At 38.3% G+C, this 20,835-nt stretch overlaps 1 protein-coding gene across 3 annotated transcripts in view; it reads right to left on the bottom strand.

Annotated features, from left to right (window-relative positions):
- The window catches only part of LOC131992044 (WD repeat-containing protein 7), a 162,745-nt gene that overhangs the window by 99,006 nt on the left and 42,904 nt on the right, over positions 1-20,835 (bottom strand). For all 3 annotated transcript variants that reach the window (XM_059357387.1, XM_059357388.1, XM_059357389.1), the window contains exons 16-18: positions 11,446-11,679; positions 10,495-10,788; positions 8,066-8,262 (exon numbers count right to left, since the gene is read on the bottom strand). In XM_059357387.1, the coding sequence (XP_059213370.1) occupies positions 8,066-8,262; positions 10,495-10,788; positions 11,446-11,679 (725 nt within the window). The remainder of the gene's footprint in view (positions 1-8,065; positions 8,263-10,494; positions 10,789-11,445; positions 11,680-20,835) is intronic.

Genomic DNA, 20,835 nt, shown 5'->3' with positions numbered 1-20,835 from the left:
TGTGTGTGTGTGTGTGTTCTCAGGCTCCAGCCTATTGAATTTTAGGTGGAGGACACAATCCTGAGTCTGAACAGACTGGAGGCGTCTAACTTTCAGAGACACACAAACACTTCCAATACAACAATCAATGGAGTGATCAATAACTGTTGCCAGGCAACAGGCACTGCCAGGGTGCTGTACAATTAGCAGTTAAAATACCCAAAATGTACTGCAAGGACACAAAGTGTCAGGATGGAGGTAAATTGAGATTATTATTATAAATAGAGTAGAAAAAGAAATTATTTGTGTAAAAACTTAACATTACAAACTGAGAAGATGTGCTTTTCTATCCCACCCAGGGATAAATTAACTGAAGTTATTATTATTACTACAACCTTTGCCAAAGATTTCAGTTTGTCTTTCCTGTCAGCTGGACTATTTACCCTTTGATGCACTACATGGGTCAAAAGTGACCCGACTGAGTTTTTATTTTCTATATCTTTGCAATAAATTAATTTCATCATTCGGTATTCCAGGTTTTCCTCAATTAACTTGTTTTTTATCATCATACATCTAATTATTTGTTTTCAATTCTTACTTTTTGAATAAAAACCCTTTTTGTATCACTACGCTTCTAATGCACAACATGGGTCAAAAATTTCATTATGGGGTATTGTGTGTATGATTTTAAGGAAAAATGAATTTATTGAATTTTGGAATAAGGCTGTAACATAACAACATGTGGAAAAAGTGAAGCGCAATGAATACCTACCAGAGACACTGTATGTGTGAGAAAATTATACATAAACATGTTAAATATATAAAAAATATGAGTGTTTGGCCTCTCTTACTGCTAAAGTAACTATTTGAAACAAATTACTATCATTATAGTATTAGGCCATTTCATTTTAAATCAAATTTGGATGAATGAGTCATTTTTGACCCATGTGTGTAAAATTGATGTAATAACACAAAAACTATTTTTCCTCATAAAGTATGAAAGGAAAAATGGATATAATGATTGGTTGTCATGAAAAAAAGATATTCAAAGAATATTTGGACTGTTCAATCATAAAATAAATTGATTTAAAAAGATAGAGCAAAGAAACATACAGCCAGCATTAAATAACATGAAAAATGAATGCGGGTCATTTTGACCCATGTTGTGCATCAAAGGGTTAAAAAACAACTGGCCTGATTTTCATGAAACTTTACGGAAGGATGTAGCGTGGGCCAAAGAATGACAAATTAAATTTTGGAGTGGATCTGAATCTCGGGGCAGATACACAAATTGTTTTCCACTCTCGTTAACATTATGGGATAGGGTGTGGCCCTGGCAGAGCTCTATGCTCTTAGATATTAATTGGCAACAGACACACAGAATAATTTTAATTATTTTAGTCGACAGAGAACATCCAGTGAAAACCATATGGAACAACAGAGCAAAAAGACATGTGCACCTGCATGCCCCCCTCAGCCCACTCCACACACACACTCTCACAAACACACACACACACACACACACCTGCTCTCACTGCTTTTGACTAGAACGCACAAAAAAACCACAGCGACAAACCCTCACTCTCTCTCACAAAATCACGACACATTTATGTCAATATGCCAAAAACGAAACAGAAAGAAACATACTCACTAACAAGCACAAAAACTATAGCAAACAAATTCTAGAAAAAACAATTGAACAACAATTAATCTGATTCTAAAGTACAGTTAAAGATAATGTCAGATGGTGTTTTCCTGTTGAGCTGCAGTGGACGGAGAATACAGCCCAGACTGCACTGGGGTAATAATAATAATACAAGAAATAATTTCAGACATTTCAGACATAGAAGTAATTTTTACTTTGAAGAAACTGCTTGTAAATTCTGCACTTATCCGACAGTTTAACGCCTCAGACTCCATGTCACTTTTATTTGACATCAGACTTTATTCGGCTATATAAACGTAGCATGTGGCTTCTCTGTGCAGCTCATGATGTTAGCAGAGTGCTGCTTTTGTATCTGCATGTGTAATGGGTGTACAAACAGACAAAAATTGGATTTACAGTCCAAGTGCAATCTCAGTCTACCCATTTGAGTTGATTCCAACCAAATGAAAAACAACTGATAATTAAAGATTCACCTGGTTTGGTGCAGCTGCTATATTACCGTGAAGGAGGACAAAAAATATATTCCACGAGCTCTTCATCTTCAATGAAGTAAACAGGGCAGATGATGACTAAGTGAACGACATCTCTGGTTGAAACAGTGAAGACAAGTGCCTTGAAGTGCTGTGAAGTGCAGTTCTTTCTAATGGCCAGCAGGGGGCGACACCAATGGTTGCAAAAAGAAGTCCGATGTTTGACAAGTTGCTACCGCAGTGACTTGTCAATCAGGATAGAGGCATAACAATACATATCCATGTCACTGTGTACATTTAAAAACATATAACATTATTTTTTATTTACCTCAAATTATGGAAGCTAACTTTAATATAATTTACTTGTACTTCTACAGTTTTTAGTACTACTTAGTTTTTAGTGTAGATAGATTCAGTGTATTTCCTCCTTTGGAGCAACTTTTCTTTGTTTAGTTTCTACTCAGAGTCAGGTGTTTCATAGCTCTTTTCTTTCACTCTGTAAGGACTTACCCTGCTGCATTTTTGGAATAAAGAAACTTTTAAGTTCAGGAAAAAAGGAGTTTGGTATGACTCGTCTAATAAATAGCTATTTTTAACAGATGAGGCTGTGGAATGAAACTGGGGCCAGGCAAACATGGAAGTTAACATGAAAAACACAAAAAAACCTCTGTCTAGGCCAGTTCTTCAACAACAGGACTTCCAGGACTTTTCCCAAAGACAAGCCCAAGTCCTCAGCCAGAATTGGTGAGGAGAGTGCTGTTGTGGTTGTTGTGATGAAATACTAAAATATAAGAGTTCAGGAGCACTTCTTTTCAAACTCCAGCATACAGGGAGCAAGCTTTTCTACTGTCATAAATGTAAGATGGGGAACATGAAAAAGCCAAAAACCCAAACACGTTCAAATATTCACAACCACTGGTTTGGAGTGTTGAGACAGCCAACGAGAGAAGACCTTAGTTTGAGTTTTATAAAGAAGTCTTCAGCTTCCATCTGTAGCTGCACAACCACCTTCTCAGATCTGGACATACCACCGTGTGTTTCAGAGAAAGTAACAAACGACTTTCAAAAGTTTTCCAGGCTACACGGACAGACACTGTGGTGGTTTCCATGTTGATCTGCTTTAAAGACAGGAGCCATGGTTGCTACAATGGTTGAAAGCAGGCGGTTATTTTCCTGAGAAGCTAATACAATGTTAAAGCAGCAAGGGTCAGTTTACGACCTGAAAGACTTGAAAATGACTTATTTGGTCATGAAGATTAGTCTGGATTTACCTTAGACTTAGGACATGAGACTTAACTCAAAGATTGCTTTGGAGAGACTTGGGGTTTGGCTCAGTATCTATCTCAGTAACCTGAGACTTGAAGTAGACTTTCATCGACTTGAACATGCCATCAAAATGTCAGAATTGACTTGAGATTGGCTTTGACAAGACCTGAGACTTGGACACACTTGACTCGAGAGTTGACTTGGACATGCCCTCAAGGACTTGATTTAAACTTGTCTTGACTGACTTGAGACTTGACTTGGACATGCCCTCAAGGACTTGAGTCAGACTTTTCTTCATGGATATGAAACTTGACTTGGACACGCCCTCAAGGACTTGACTTCAACTTGTCATGACTGACTTGTGACTTGACTTGGACACGCCCTCAAGGACTTGACTTGAATTTCGTCTTGACTGACTTGTGACTTGACTTTGACACGCCCTTGAGGACTTGACTTAACTTGTCTTGACTGACTTGAGACTTGACTTGGACGCGCCTTCAACATTGTCAAACTGAGACTGGCTTTGGCAAATTGGATTTGCACTCAATGACTTGAGATTTCAGATTGGTTTTGACAAAACTTGACAGAAAACTGCTGTTATTCCTTCAAGTTGTCCAGTCCTGGTTCTTTCCTTTACGCTCCATCTCCAAAATCAAACCCATGCTGTTCCCCTCTGACCTGGAAAAAGTCATTCACACTCATATTCTCTCGTCTAGATAACTTCAACTCCCTCCTCACCGCTTCTTCCAGAAATCTGACTGGTTCAGAACGCAGCAGCTCGTTTTCTTACCGGTTTTAATAGACGACATCACATCACCCCGATTTTAGCTTTTTTGCACTGGCTCCCTGTTCGTTTTAGGATTGACTTTAAGATTTTACTGAACACTTTTAAAGCTCGTTTAGGTCTGGCTCCTAGCTTGTTATTAATTCTGTACAAGTCTTTACTTTTTACTTTTTTACTCCTTTTTACCTTCTCATTCTGTGTATTAGAGGTCGACCGATATATCAGCCGGCCGATATATAAAGTCGATATTTGCGTTTTTTTACTTGTATCGGCATCAGCCGCTGATGAGCGGCTGCTGATACCGGAAAAAAGAAAAACACATCAAATATGTGGATCATCTGAGGCGCCACCACTTCCAGGCCTAGAACAACATACACATTGTTTGCTATCCAACTGTCTAAATTGAGACTTGTGTATCATTTGTTATCATTGTGTCATTTTTATCATGTAAATGGAGGAAGAAAAGGCAATATCGGTCCAAAAAAATCGGCAGCACATATCTGGGATCGGTTTAGACTGATGTCAAAATAATCGGCATCGGCCTTAAAAAACCTGTATCGGTCGACCACTACTTTGTATCTGAAAATGTCGTATGTAGTTGTTCCTACGCTGTCTTTTATTGATTTTACTTTTATTATTATTGTTATTATTTAAAAAAATTGTTAATTCAAAGGTAGGAACAAAGGCAGGCAGTTTCTTCAAGAGGTTTCCTTTTTGATAGTGGATTTGTTTTAAAACATAATTTCATACAAGATGTTTTAGCTTTACTTTTGCAAAAAAAAAGGAATTATGCATTTTATTGCATTGAATTTACACCACCTCATATATATGAAATGCTTCTTTAATTTGATTAAAAAAAAGATCTATTTGGCTGTAGATGTACAGAGGTTAAAATCCAGAGCCAGTTACTACAGACTGAATACAAAGACTACTTCATTATGGACAAGTAGTATAAGAATCAGAGGTGGCTGATAAAACCAGCCCTTTCATTGCTTTTCTCCCCTTACACAACTTCCTCTCTCACTCTGTGTTTTCCTCTCCGACACGTCCTCGCTCGCCCTCCCTGCAGGGTTATTCTGTGAAGGGTTGACGAAATGATGAAATGTTGTGTTGGTGTTACAGCAGCAGGACCTCGACCTCCGTGTTAAATCTTTCACGGCACAATGAGAGCTCAGACAGACTAAACAATCAGGTTGACACACACAGACCTGGCAGTAGTTGAACTTCAGCTGCTGCTGGTTTTATTGAGTATGTGAACAGGGGCTTTTTTTCGTGCTTTGAATTCAGATTCTGCTCTGTTTGTTTGACTTGTTATTTTTGGTTTTCAGCTGGAATCACTGATGATCAGGATTGTGTTTGTCTGCCTGATGACTCCAGATTTGTTGAGCTTTAGACGTACAAACATCTACAATCTGTCCCATTCAGGAACATGTAAAAGTTGATTTGAGTTTTAAAAAACGCACCATGTGCACCATGACTTGTGCATCATGTGCAACAGTTATCTGCCACGTCTTAAAGGGATAGTTTGGATTTTTTGAAGTGTATGAGTTGTAGAGCTGCAACAATTATCCAATTAATCGAGCAATAATCGATTATTAAATTAATCGTCAACTATTTCGATAATTGAATTTGAGCATTTTTTTAAAGACAAAAGTCCAAATTCTCAGATTTCAGCTTCTCCAATGTGAATATTTCTGGTTTCTTTGTTCCTTTCGGACAATAAACTGAATATCTCTTTGGTTTGTGGACAAAACAAGAGATTTGAGGACGTCATCTTTTGGTTTGGGAAACATTGATTGATATTTTTCAACATTTTATTGATCAAACAACTAATCGATTAAACATTTAAATAATCGACAGATTAATCGATAGTGAAAACAATCGTTAGTTGCAGCCCTAATGAGTTGTATGAGGTTCTGCAGTCAGTGTATGGGACGGGGACTGCAACAAAACATATTTCAACCACCTAAGCAAAGGCCCACCCTAAAAATGTTTTCCCTGTTTATGTGTACGCATTATGAAGCTTTGTTTTTTTTTGTTGTTTTTTTTAAAGTTACTTCTGTTGTTATACAGTATTTATGTTCACTTAAATAAACTGTTTCAATAAAACTGCTGTGACATGTCATATTTCGCTTTGACTGAACATTTGTTCTCACTTTGCGATAAAAGTATCGGGATATATATCGTATATCGATATTCAGCGTAATAATTCGGGATATGACTTTTGGTCCATATCGCCCAGCCCTACACTGACCGTTGGTAAGTACCTCATACAGCCTCACTTCAAAATATTTGAACTATCCCTTCAATTTACAAAAGATATTGCGCTGAAGATATGTGCAAACCCGCCCATAAGGTTTTGCAGTTGAGTGGAAATTGCCCCCCTTTTTACAATTGAATAACACTACCGTTATGCTTCAGACGGTCCAACCAAAAACCCATTAAAATCCTCAATGAGTTGAGAGGTGAGACCCCAGGGTGCTAAAATGCTAACATACTCCTGTTATAAAGAGCTCATTCCTGTGGCCCTAATGGATGTGTACCAGAGGTCTGTACACCTCTCGGAAACAAAACAGGCTCTGACCAGCTAAGTCCATTCAGGTTGGGTTGGTGCTGGTTTTTATAACAGTCTGGGCTGGGCTCATTTAACAATAACAGCAGAGATGAGAGAGACACTATGCATATTTACGCACGAGGCACAACAGTGTAACATCATTGATTATTTAATCTCCAGAGTAAATAAATTAATTTATGTTCTGTTTTCTTCTACATATCCAAAAGGGAAAACACACACACACAGTCCAGTTTCACACAGTGAGGGTATGTGAGCACATCAGCTGTAGACATCATGAGTCAGACTGAGCCAGAGTTCTGTACCTTCATACAGCTGTCTCTGAATCCCAAAATAAAGGAGCTCTTATAAATGTGATGAGATGCCATCAGCTCTCTGAAGAATTTGTGATTGAGCTTTTTTTTTTGCAATGAGACTGATTGCATAGAAACCAATTTTGCTCCAAATGTATACACATTTCCTCATTCATATCTGTGCATGTAAGACACTATTCGCTTGGCAGTGCGGTAAGAGATGCTTTTCTCTCTATGTTAGTGCTCTTTAGAATTAGACCTCTTTTAGCAAACGTTTAGCGGTAGCAAAAGCCCTGCAATCCTTTTTTGAATTCCGCCAGGAGTGTTTAAGTAAACCTCCAAAAATCTGAATAAAATTTTAGGATAATTTTATCTTATTATTTTTCTTTTAATGTATGAGCTGAGATTTTAAGTTTCTTTTCAGCACTATAAGCATATATATATATATATATATATATATATATATATATATATATATAAAAGAGAAATTTTCACTTTTTAAGTTTCTTACACACTTCTCTTTCTCAGTAAAACTACTTTGTTCACTGCAAAAAAAGGGTGCCGTAAAACAAGATAAAAACACTAAATCTGAGGGAAATGATCTTGCTGCATGGACAGATAATTTCACTTGACAAAATAAAAAAAAATAAATAAATAAAAAAAAAAAAATATATATATATATATATATATATATATATATATATATAAATATTATGTAACTCTTCTAAATCTAAAGTTTTTTATCTTGGTAAGACACAAATAATTTCCAGTTAATCGATGCTTGCAGCTTTAATTGATCTTGTTTTAACAGTTAATTTCTTATTTTAAGCGTTCAACATGCTTATTTCTAGATTTAATAATCTTTATTTAAGAAATCTTGTCAAGTGAAATTATCTGTCCATGCAGCAAGATCACTTCCCCCAGATTTAGTGTTTTTATCTTGTTTTTAGACACATGCAGTGTTGAATTTTAAAAAGATGGAAAAGCGTATTCAAATGTCTGTGTGTGTGTGTGTGTGTGTGTGTGTGTGTGTACCTGACTGGTGCTTTCTTCATGTGCTCTCCTACAAAGGTGGCGTTGGTCATGCCCATCAGAGTGTTGGCCAGAGAGATAACAGACAGCAGGTGCTGTGTGGTGACGGCCCTCGACACGCCGTATGTCCCTTTCCCCACGATGTCGGACAGAGTCAGCTTCAGACCGGTCGCCAGGGACAACTGCCGCAGCAAGGACTCCTGGGAAGCAGAGGCAGACAAATGACCCAGGGACCCTGGAAGTACTGGTGTGGTGTAAACAGGTCAACATGAGTTCAGACAGAGTAGACTGTAGGCTGTGTTTGCTGTCAGCTCTCACTTTAACAATATTAGAAATGTGCGTATATTTAACAGTGTCTTAAAACCTTGTTCATGGTTTATTGACTGGTGAAGTCATTTATAGCAGTTTCTCCATGAGGTGTTACAGGAACATTAATCACCTACTGAAATAAAGATAAAAGTTATTACTGTCATATGTCATTTGTCTTTTTTTTTTTATTCTTGTTTTAGTTATGTTGCTGTTTAATTGATTTCATTGTTTTATCTGAAGTTTGACACTGTAACATTGTTTTACAAAGTACTATATGAATAACAAAAATCCTAATAATGTATGATCAATGTTGTTGACTTTAATTGTTTGTTTTTATTTGTAATGCATTTTCACTGTTTTAACTGTAAAGCGTCTTAGCATCTTGTAAAACACTCGATAAATATAATGCATTATTATTTATTATTATTTAGAAATGTATGAATGTATGGAATAGAACAATGTTAAAATAAAATGAAAATAAAATATTAGTGCCATTACATCAGCTAGTATTAAATTAAAAAAAACAAACTGAATTGTGCTAAAATAATAGTCATAACAAACAAACAAACAAAAAAATTATTTAATTTAGAAGAAATCCTCAAATCTGAGCAGCTAGATAAAATAAATAAGTGGCAAATTGATCAATGTAATAAACCATTTAAACAGTCACTCTTGCTTTACAAAATAGTTTGAAACTTTAATGTTGATGTTCAATTTCTCAATAACATTTGAATGCTGTACTAGGGTTGGCTAATTGGATGCATATTGGGCAAATTATAGGGGCAATCTTAGTTGTATACTTAGCTAATTTAATTATCAGCCTCTGAAGGATGAACAAACAAACTGCTCACTCAGCAGCAGCTCTCACAAAGAGGCCAGCAACGGCTGAGAGACAGCAGAGGAAAACGGCATTGTCACACCGCGGTGAGGTGGTGTTTTATTTTATACTCTCTTCTTGTTTCAGGTCACTTGCCCTTCCCCGTGTGTCATCTGTCTGATTGTCTTCCCTAATTACTGATTGTGTTCACCTGGTGCTCCCTTCCCTCCATGTGTTCCAATAGTCTGTGTTCACCTGGTGCTCCCTTCCCTCTATGTGCTCCAATAGTCTGTGTTCACCTGGTGCTCCCTTCCCTCCATGTGTTCCAATAGTCTGTGTTTTCCCTTGTCTTGGTCCAGAGTGTTTGACCCCGTCACCATACCAGCCAGTTATCTCCTTCTAGCTTTTTGAGTCAGCTGTTTTGTTTTTCCTCCTATTGGAGCGATTTTGTGTTCTTTATTATTTTTCCCCCTTTTAGTCCTGATCCAGTTCTTCATAGTGTTTTTGTAGAATGTTTTTATTTTTCCTATCAGGTTTTGTTCTTCCCTTTTGGAGCACTTTAAGTTTGTAGGTGTTATTGTTTAATAGTTTTCCCCTCGAGAGTTTAGTGAGTTTTTTCCCCTTATCTTAGATTAGGATTGATATATATTTAGTTTTTAATGTAGATAGGTTCAGTGTTTTTCCTCCTTTGGAGCGACTTTTCTTTGTTGAGTTTTTACTCAGAGTCAGGTGTTTCATAGCTCTTTTCTTTCACTCTGTGAGGACTTACCCTGCTGCATTCTTGGAATAAAGAAACTTTTAAGTGCACCTGCTCTGCATCTGAGTCCTGACTTGAGCCAGAACACTTTCACATCTAAATGAACTGAACTGGTGATTGTTGGAACAGTGGAAAGACTAACCAAGACCGTCAGGGCATTTTAGTTTGTTTCTGTTTGGTTTCAATCAAAAACTTGAATTCAGAATATTATTTTGTTGAATTTTTATGTTTATTAAGGAAAATAGGTTTAATAAGATTTCCTTTATTTAGTTTATTTTATTAGACTAAAACAGATAGGAGAGTTTGGGGAACGTAGTGAACTCAAAACAAACATAGAAAATAGATGGGATGTCAAAACTCCATTGGATAACCACAATAAAAGCTGATTAATTTCTCTCTCTTTTTCTCTCATTTATGTTTTTCTTAAATCAAAAACCACTTAATTCTTCTTCTCAGAGATCATTTTAATCACAAACAAATATATATCTTCTTTGGTATTTGGTAATAAAGTGGCTCATAGTAAAGGACTGTGCAGCTTGTCAGTGGTACCTTGAAGGTGGGCAGCATGAGGGACATGTGTCCTCCTCTGGAGATCAGGCCGAAGGAGATGGGGCAGTGCGGTCTGAGCATGCCCAGTCGCTCCAGACAGATGCCGTCCAGCTGCTCGTTGAGACCCCAGGCGTGCAGGCAGGACATGAAGAGTTTGGCCGTGTCCATCGTCAGGTTGTACTCCAGCAGACTCAGAGACTTGGACTTCTCCTCCCGCCTCCTCATCTCCTCCTCCTCCTCTTCGTCTTCGTCCAACAGGTGCTCCTTGATGGTCTCCTTCATCGTCTCCTTCACCTGGTTTGGACCAAGGTTATTATAGTTAACGAAAACTAACGAAATAACGAAAACTAGAATTGAAAAACTATTTTTGTTAACTGAAATAAAAGTTAAAACGAGAGTTTTTAAAAAAACGATAACTTACTGAAACTGTATTTTGTGGTTACAAAACTAACTAGAACTAACTAAAATTATAGAGAAAATGTCCTTCGTTTTCATCTTTGTCAACTTTTTTCATACGGAAACCTTTTTGGTTGATATGAAATCTATTTCATCTATCTGGTTTTATGACTTAATAAACTTATTGGGGCTGAGATGGATCAGACAAAGGAAATAAAGGAAACATTTATTGTGACTTTTTTTAATCTGCCACCCGACAAATATCCCATTTCAAAAAAACTAAAACTAACACTAAAATTAATAAAAAACTAAACTAAAACTAAGCATTTTTCCAAAAAAGAAAAAGTAATTAAAACTAGCAAACTCACTCTAAAAACTAATTAAAACAAACTGAATTTGAAAACAGAAAATCACAACGAAACTAAAAGTAAAACTAATGAAAAATCCCAAACTATTTTAACTTTGGTTTGGACAGGAGACAATTTTCTTTAAAAAAAACAACAACAACTACAATAGTAAAAAAAACAGCACAAGTTCCCTTCTGTGTTCACAGACCTGTTTGAAGATCTTATTGGCCAGGAAGGACCCCCCCTTGTCGGCCCCAGCCTGGCTCTTCTGCAGGGTCTCTGGAGACACCAAGGTGGGGTTGGGTCTCTGGGCTTCCTCCGTCAGCAGCTGGATGATCACTGCCTCCACGTCGAAGAACAGCACGTGCATGTCAGGGTCCGTCAGGTTGGTCTTCATCGACTGGACCACCAGGGCATTATGGGAGTATTTCGGCAGGTTGCCCTGGAGGAGAGAGACAGAGTATGTTCAGTTATACCAGTCATAATCTGCTCTGGTGTTCCAACCAAATTAATCAGGAGAGAAACGTTCAGAAGGAGCTCCTGGTGAGGCTCCGGGTTGTCAACATTGTGTTGATCCATTATTTCCACGAACGATGTGCTGCGATCAGACACTGTAGAATCAGAGAAATCCAGCCTTGATACACTCCTACCAAGGTTATTATAGTTAACAAAAACGAAGGAAATAACGAAAACTAGAATTGAAAGGTTACAACGCAGTCCAAACTAAAGGAAGGAAGATGTAGCCTAAACATGCTTTGCTTTGTCACTATTAAAAAGCAAAACTGAGATCTCCTCCGCTCACGTCCAAACTGATAAATGCCGAGCCTTGCATAGAAATGATCGTACGCCCACTTTAAGCTCACTTTCTGTTGTACGCTCGCTTGATAAATGAGGGCCAATGTGTATAACAAACACTATGAACAGCTGTTATTGATAACTGGCCAATAGAACTCGGTGTTGTGTACGTCCAATCTTTTTGTACGGGGCAGGCCTAGCCCAAGAAGTTCACACTTAAATGTGAAAGAAAACAGTGATTGACGCTCATTCTAACTGAATTCCTGTGAGATTGATGCTATTCTGAGACCAGATCTGCATAACTTTAGCTGTGACCTAAAAAAAAGGCCGGTATTGAGACCTTCCTTTTTCTCCCGTCGTGTTTACTCTCGGGCTTCTGACCAAAAAAAACAGAAAACCTTTACAAGTCATCCCTTTAAACACAAATTATCATGTAGACATACACACATACACACAACACACACACACACACACACACATAACCCATTAGCTGTAACTGCCACCAATACTCCCACACAGCTCGATTTTAATTGTATTAGCAGAGACACCTGCATGTTGCTGTATGCAGAACAGTGCTGTTTGTTTGCGCTAATGACCTGATGACTGCAATCAGACAATTGTGATCCTGTTAGAGTCTGACTGAGGAGAGACAAACAGCAGCGAGGAGGAAAGGAGGGAGGAGTGATTGAGGGAGGGACGAAGTGAGGAGATGGACTTTAATCTGTTTCCGTTTGCTGTTGTGAACTTCTGCAGCGGTTTCCTTCTACATGAGGAACGATGTATAGTTAGTAAGTATTAGGCTTAGCCCCTAATCACTTCCCCCCCAATCATTTTAGAATCAGACCAGATTTTTGACTGGATTTCTGGCTGAAATGTTGGTCAGCTGTCTGCGGTTTTAGCTAGCTAGCCATCTATCTATGAACACGATTGGTTTTAACTTTTCATTTTTAAAACGTTTCATGTTTTTGTGTTGTTTCGTATCAAAATTTTAAATTTAACAACATGTTAACACAATTTAACCCCTTTTTCAAGGAAGATTTTTTTGTAGCAGTCCATGGCCTAGACCTAGCCTGGGTATACCCAGACTGCCTTGCGCGCTCGAATTTGATTTCGAACCTCCAGGCGGTCTGGAAACTAAGCGATTTCCCTAGCCCTGTTTTAGGGATCCAATCACAGAGCGGGGAGGGACGGTGAGACGATGACCGTACTACTCGGCACTTGGAAGCTTTCCGGATCCAACATGGCTGCTGCAGACGCGAAACTCTCTTTAGCTGTAGATGGTGTTTTAAATAGTTTAGAGCGAAAGTTGAAAGGCGAAAAATCTCTCGGCAGCTCCGCTGTCCCCCGGCTCGTAGCGAGATCACCGGTAGCGGGGCTATTAGCGCCGCACGGGCGGTTTCTGCGGCTCGTTGCGCCGAGCCGGTGAGACCGCCGGTCACCGCCGGTGATCTCGCTACCAGCCGGGGGACAGCGAAGCCCCCAGAGACCCGCAGCAGCTTGTTTATTGCCCATAAAATCAGTGGATGTGTTTCGCTGAATGACATGAGGGGGAATAAAGCGTGAAAATAAATAATCTTGCAGAAAGCGAGAACTGGAGAAGCAAAGCAGCAGCAACACTCTCTCACAGACACACACACAACAAACATCCATCTCTGTTGCTCTACTACGTCATCTGGTATAACTGATCTGATTGGCTAAGAGCTACCTACAGACGCTTTTGATAGACATTCTAAGCGTCCAATAAACGGCTCTGGAGGATCGTAAACCACACCTCCTCTACGGAGAAAAGCATTGAAGGTGTCCAGACCTAATCTCCAATGAGATTTGGTCTGGTGTTAGCCAGGCTAGCCTAGACCAGTGATTCCCAACAGGGGGGGCCCGACCCCCCCAGGGGGGCGCCAAATATCCATGGGGGGGTCGCGAAGCCCTCTTGATTTTAAGGGATGTAATAAATCTAATGTGTTAAATATAGATGAGTCAGCATTAAAATCATTAGTGGGCCAAAAACAACTAAATAAGGGTTACATTAAATGTTTATTCATTTATTTAAATAGAAAAATCACTATAGAAAAGTTTAAAAATAAAGGCTATAATGCGAGAATAAGGACATGTGTAACATCCCTCCTGCAGTATACACAGGTAACCTCACCTATCGGTAACCTCACATAGCGGTAACCTCACCTCACAACAGAAACACAGAGCTAAAGGAAAAATGGCTAAGCGTCAGGGAGACGAGAATGCTGAATATCTCAACAAAAAAAAAGAGAGGGTACCATGAAAGTCACATTGAGTGGAAAAGGGGGGGGGGGGGGGGGGGGGGGGGGGGGTCGCCAAAGTTTACAATGGTAAAAATGTGGCTCCCTCAAGAAAAAGGTTGGGAATCACTGGCCTAGAGGTTAGGAATGGGGCTTATAACCAGAGGGTCACCCTCCTGGCGTGTTCACTTGTGTGTAAAAATTAAATAAATAAATAAAAAGATGGGTTAAATGCAGAGGTTGAATTTCCCCATTGTGGGATAATTAATGATAAATATTAATCTTTAAAGATACAGTGAATAAATCATATAGTATATGAAGTAGAGCTAAATAATCCATTGATATCAATCATGATGTGATCCTTTAGGGAAGGGGGCTACACAATGCTTCAAAATTAGGCTACATTTTGGTGAGAAAAACTGGATTGGCCATTTTGGAAACGGGACCACTCACCTAAAGACATGAGGATGAGAATGGGTTTTATATGAGGCATCCTGGTGGCTCACTAGTAGAGCGCATAGCACTAAGCGGGCGGCCCAGGTTCGAATTCAGCTCGGAGCCTTTTTCCTGCATGCCCTCCCCTTTCACTCTGTATCTTTATCGAATAAAAAAGCAGAAAAATGGCCAAAAAATAACTTGGGTTCTATAGATACTAACGAGTCCCCTCTTCACAGACAAATATCTCTGACAACAAGCCATAGTTAACATGTTAATCACAGCAAATTGTGATATTAATTAGTCATCATTTTTAATGGATTGATAGACCTAGTTGTGTGTCCTCGTAACACAAAAAAGGGGAGCTTCACTGGTTGATATTTAACAAAAGTTTTGTTCGACCAACAATCCAAAGGACGTGAAGTTTCTGATGATACAAAAAGCAGCAAATGCTCACAATGGAGAAACTGGCTCCATAATAACTCAACAAGCTGATCAATCAATTGAGTCTGAGCACTAGTTCACACAGTAGCGCTGCTGATTTAGCATTATAGTCAAAAGCAATGAACAATAATTGAATTTGAGAGACGTGTTTCTGTATTTGTGATACCGCTACAGATTTCTGCATTTTCTCCATATTATTACTATTATACTGCTGATAATAAAATCATTAGTATTTCTGTGTTTCACTCGCTGGTTTAGGAAACACTGGTTTTAATCTTTCATGCCATTAAAAAGCTCATTGAATTGAACTGGATGTGATTGTGTGACGGAGAACAATAATTCACCGTGCAGACTCCTCACTGACCAAGAGACACAACACACCTGCAGCTGAGACACACACACACACTCTCACACACACACACAAGCCCTCAGGGTAGACTTTCTTGTCAAAGCCCTGATGCCGCTCCTCTGTGTCGCTTTGTGTGAAGAAAATCGTTTGTTTGCATGAACGCTCATTCCAAATCTCTTCCACTATTACTGCACATCTGCACTATGGCACATATAGCACAATATGACCGCCATGTACTGGCCTCAGTGAACAAAGTCTGTTTTGTTACATGTCTTGGATTTTTACCTGGGAAAAGCCATGGTATGTGTGCCTCAGTCCTGTATCTGTGTGTGTCTGCAGTGTATGTGTGTGTGTGTGTGTGTGTGTGTGTGTGTGTGTGTGTGGGTTGTTTTGGTGGATGCACACTGCCATCTAAAGGCCATCAGCCACATTACACAGACAATAACAACATGCATGCTGCTGGTAGGTTATGTGACCTGATGTTATTGCTGTGTCTATAAACCCACACACATACAGAAGCTATAACTGACTGTTTGATTTTGATGATTCTGAATTTTTTTACCTAATAATTACTCAACTTTAAAATAATGTCCCTTATCGTCTTCTTTGTACAATGGGGAGCAATAGAAACACACAGACTGATCCTGTTTTTGAAAAAAACTGACATTACAATTCAGTTTCTTATCTATACACACACGTACAAATCTTGACACACACACACACACACACACACACACACACACGTACAAATCTACACACACACACACACACACACACACACACACGAAAACAAATCTTGACACACACACTCATACAAATCTTGACACACACCCACACACGCACAAATCTTGACACACGTACAAATCTTGACACACACACACACACACACACTCATAAAAATCTTGACACACACACACACACACACACACACATCTTGTCACACACACTCATACAAATCTTGACACACACACAAACAAACACACATGTACAAATCTTGACACACACACACACACACACTCATACAAATCTTGACACACACACAAACAAACACACAAACACACACACGAACACACACACACTAACAAATCCTGACACACACACACACACACCTATAGCTCCTGGGCAGTAGGTCTAAAGGTCATCGTCCTGCAGGGCCCTTCTGGCAAACACCACTGGGGTCCAATGAACACAGTCACACACACACACACACCCACAGATCCCAGTGAGTCACACACACACACACACAGACACACATACTATTTAGAGAAATCGGATGCACAAACATGAATAAAATTCTTTCTGCAGAAACACTTATCTACACACTCCATCTTTAACTTGGAATAATGGTCATCTGGTGGAGCCGCATGCAAAACACATCAGTACTTTGGGATTTCATCAAAGAATGAAAGAAAAGAAAAATCTAAGCTTCGATGATCGGGATCATACAGTTTTTTGTTAAAAATAAAAAAATCAAATTAAAATTAGTATTTTTTTATAATTTAGAAATGTTAATGGTGATGATGATTTTAATTGTTTTAATGATCTGTTGTTCAAGACTGTTGCCTTCTGTAAAATCTAGTTTATGGGTCTATGGGAAACTAATGAATGTATGGCTGCAGACAGGACTGAAACAAAACATATTTTAACCACCTAACCATCATCTGTTTATGTGTACGCTATATTAACAATATGCCCACTGATTTTTGCTGCTATCCACAGTCGTTTATTTGGGACTACTTTACCTCAACCGTAGAACTCAACTGTATTTTTTTTGTTTAAATGGTTAAAATATGTTGTTGCAGTCCCCGTCTGCAACTATACACTCATTAGTTTCCTGCCTGGATTGTGTGTCTGGTTCTCCAAACTGGGAACACACAGACCCTCATCTACTCTGACTGTAGATAAGCACCTTACACAACTCCACCTCAAAAAATCTGAAGTATCCCTTTAAGACTCAGGAGGTCAGGTGTACCAGTGCAAGGTTCTCTAATCAAAGGTGAGTTTAGGCTGTAGGCCTCTTTTTTTAGGCAGGTATAGTAAAGGAAACTCCAAGAAAGTCATATTATAAAAAAATGTTGAAAGTAAACTGAAACCAAACTGCTGTATCGAGGAAAACTGGTTCAACAATGACTAAAAGTCTATTGCCAGCCTGTCCGTGTAATAACTGTCTGTACAAAATAAGTCCTGAGGTTAGAGGGGTATTTATGTGATGTCATTTTTCCTTTATTATAAATGCTGCCCTTACTGGGATTTGTCCTACTTAGTTCTTTTGTAATGTTTGTTATTCTTTTCTCATATAAATATATTTATTTATGAAAAAGATTGGCCTATTTTATTTCATAGGCTATTTTTCTTTAAGATATATTTTTTATTTAAATGTGCACTTTATGGAGCTTTGACTTTAAAAAAAAAAAGAAGCTACTCCTGTTGTTATACAGTATTTATGTTCACTTAAATAAACAGTTTCAATAAAACTACTTGTGACATGTCATATTTGGCTTTGACTGAACATTTGCTCTCACTTTCCAATAAAATTATTGGAATATATATTCAGCCTAAATATATCGGGATATGAGTTTCGTCCATATCGCCCAGCCCTAGTTTCCACTTTATTCATTTAGTAGCGTTGGCCCACAACTATGCTACTAGAAGAGAACAAAGCACTGACAGTAAATCAGCCTCCACTTGTTTTCCCGGTGCTTATATTTACTAAGCGTTACGCCAAGACATGTTTGAGCCACCTTCAAAATAAAAGCAAACACATTTCACTTTCAAAATAAGAGTACATGGATGTGTTAACAGAGTCCACCACAGAATTTACAAGAAGACTGTCAAAATATGATGCCTTGAATTTAACAGATCAACCCTTATTCTCCTTTACAATAATTATGTGAGGATTTTTCATGAAATATTTAAGTTAAGTTTAAGTTAATATTGCAAATCTAAAATACTGGTTTTAGGTACTTTTACCATACATTTTTTATCTACACTGGGATGCATTTCAGCTCTGTTTACATTGTCTGCCTTTTTTAGCCATTAATCTTCAAATTAAGCTGCATTTTCTGTATAAAACAGAATTTTACTATGTGTGCCGTCTCTTTGTGAATCTGAACAGTATGAGGTCCTCTTCAGGTCGACACCTAATAACTTTCATTCTTGATGAATCTGTCACTTTTTCCAATTAATCTATAGTGCCTTTAAGCTCCATGAGCACTTTCAGCGGTCCAAAACACAGATAGATATTCAGTTTTACAACAGAAAATGAGCAAATCCTCATATTTTATCGTTAAAATGTTTGACTTTTTAGTGAATTAAATTGTGGCCTATTCATTTTCTATCGATTAACTTGTTATTTCAGCTCTATTTTTTTTTTTTTCCTGTGAGACAAACACATTCCCAGATGAGCAGGTTCAGCAGATCGGCCAGAGGACAAACTCAAAGTCACACATCGACTTCCTCGCACAAACTGAAATGTGAACAACAACAACAACAAACATCAGCTGTAGGCGCACACAGATAACAGCTGGGAGCCGGCTGGGTGTAATGTTTGGGTTGATAGTCTGACATTTCACAGTCATTATCTGTCATTACACACAGCAGGGGAGTACACACACACACACTCTCACACACAGTGGGGAAAGTGGGTGGTTTTGACCCATGATTTGAGTAGATATGAGAGAGAAATGACACAGAGGTGGGAGGCAGAAAATGAGAGCAACAGTGATGTATTTCTGAAAGTGCAGGGAGAAAAGATTGCAGCTGTTGTGTGTTCAGAAAGGAGCTGTGATTATGTGCAGTTATGGCAGGAAAAACCCGGGAGACACCTCCAATAAAACCAACACAGAGGGGAAAAAACAACAACACAAAGGTTATCCGGTGCAATGGAAGAGAAGAAAAAGGACAGAAAGGTAGAAGCGGAGACGGGAATACGGGGCTAAATGGATTCCAAGTCAAACTATAAAAGTCAAACTGTACCAGCAGCTGAACTAAACGCTGTTCAGGCACTAAATTATTCAGAGCGTTTGTTTTCTGTGCTGGGAGGCTCAGGTGGGCGGGGTTAACTCCGTCAGGGCAGATCAGATCATCCGAGTCTGACAAGTGAACCTCTGATCCTCTGAGGGGTCGACACTGACGAGGTGCTCCTCAGAGCAGAACTGTTGCTTTGTGTGATTTATTTACACTGTGGCTGAAATTATTCCATACGGCTGACTGTCATCGTGACGGGAAGTGGGCCAGCATGGATTTGTGTGGCTGCCTTTCAAGTGCACAAGCGCACATTATGGATGAAATATGATATAAATGGAATGAACGCATTATGGCTTACTCGTACATAAAACTAAGAATAGACCAAATGTACCAGCTGATGTTCATCACCCAACTAAAACGGAAAGTCTCTGTCTGTCTGTCTGCGTGTGTCCTTTGTTTTTCCCCCGACAACCGCTTAGAGACAGGCAGATATGGGATTTATGAGGCCGATAACATAACATAATAATAAATAATTATTATTATTATTTCAGAGGGGAGAAAAAAATCACCAATTACAGATACAGCAGCCGATATAGTGATTTTTTTAACTTTTCAATGGGGATTGTCCACCAATTTTGCACTGATACAATTGTGCAAAGGTACTCAGAAGGATGTTTCTAGAAAAAAAATAACATAAAAAATCTTTCACAGCTAGGGCTGGGCGATATATCGATATAAAAAATATATCAATATATTTTTAAATGTGATATGGAATAAGACCATATCACATATATTAATTTAGTTCTTTTTTTTTCTTTGTATATATAAATGCTGCCCTTACTAGGGTTTGTCATATTTAGTTCCTTTGTAATGTTCGTTATTCTTTTCTCATACAAATATATTTATTTCTGAAAAAGATACATAAAAAAGATAAACAAAAGATACATATTTTATTTCATAGCCTATTTTTATTTAAGACATATTTCATATTCAAATGTGCACTTTATGGAGCTTTGAGTTAAAAAAAAAAAAGGTACTCATGTTTCAATAGAACTATTTGTGACATGTCATATTTGACTTTGACTGAACATTTGCTCTCACTTTGCAATACAAATATTTGGATATATATCGTACATCGATATTCAGCCTAAATATATTGGGATATGACTTTTGGTCCATATCACCCAGCCCTATAGTTTCCACTTTATTCATTTAGTAGCGTTCTCTCTTAACTCTCAAAACAACAACAACACTTGTAAATCTAAATATTTTTTATCTTGGAAAGAATCAAATAATTTGCAGGTCACTCTGCTTGAGCCAGTTTAAGTTAATTAATCTTGTTTTAAGAGTTAAT

The sequence above is a fragment of the Centropristis striata genome, chromosome 19 (genome assembly GCF_030273125.1).
Source record: "Centropristis striata isolate RG_2023a ecotype Rhode Island chromosome 19, C.striata_1.0, whole genome shotgun sequence".
Classification (NCBI taxonomy): Eukaryota; Metazoa; Chordata; class Actinopteri; order Perciformes; family Serranidae; genus Centropristis; species Centropristis striata.
Note: the sequence above shows the minus strand (reverse complement) of the source record. Positions and strands in the feature narration are given on the sequence as shown.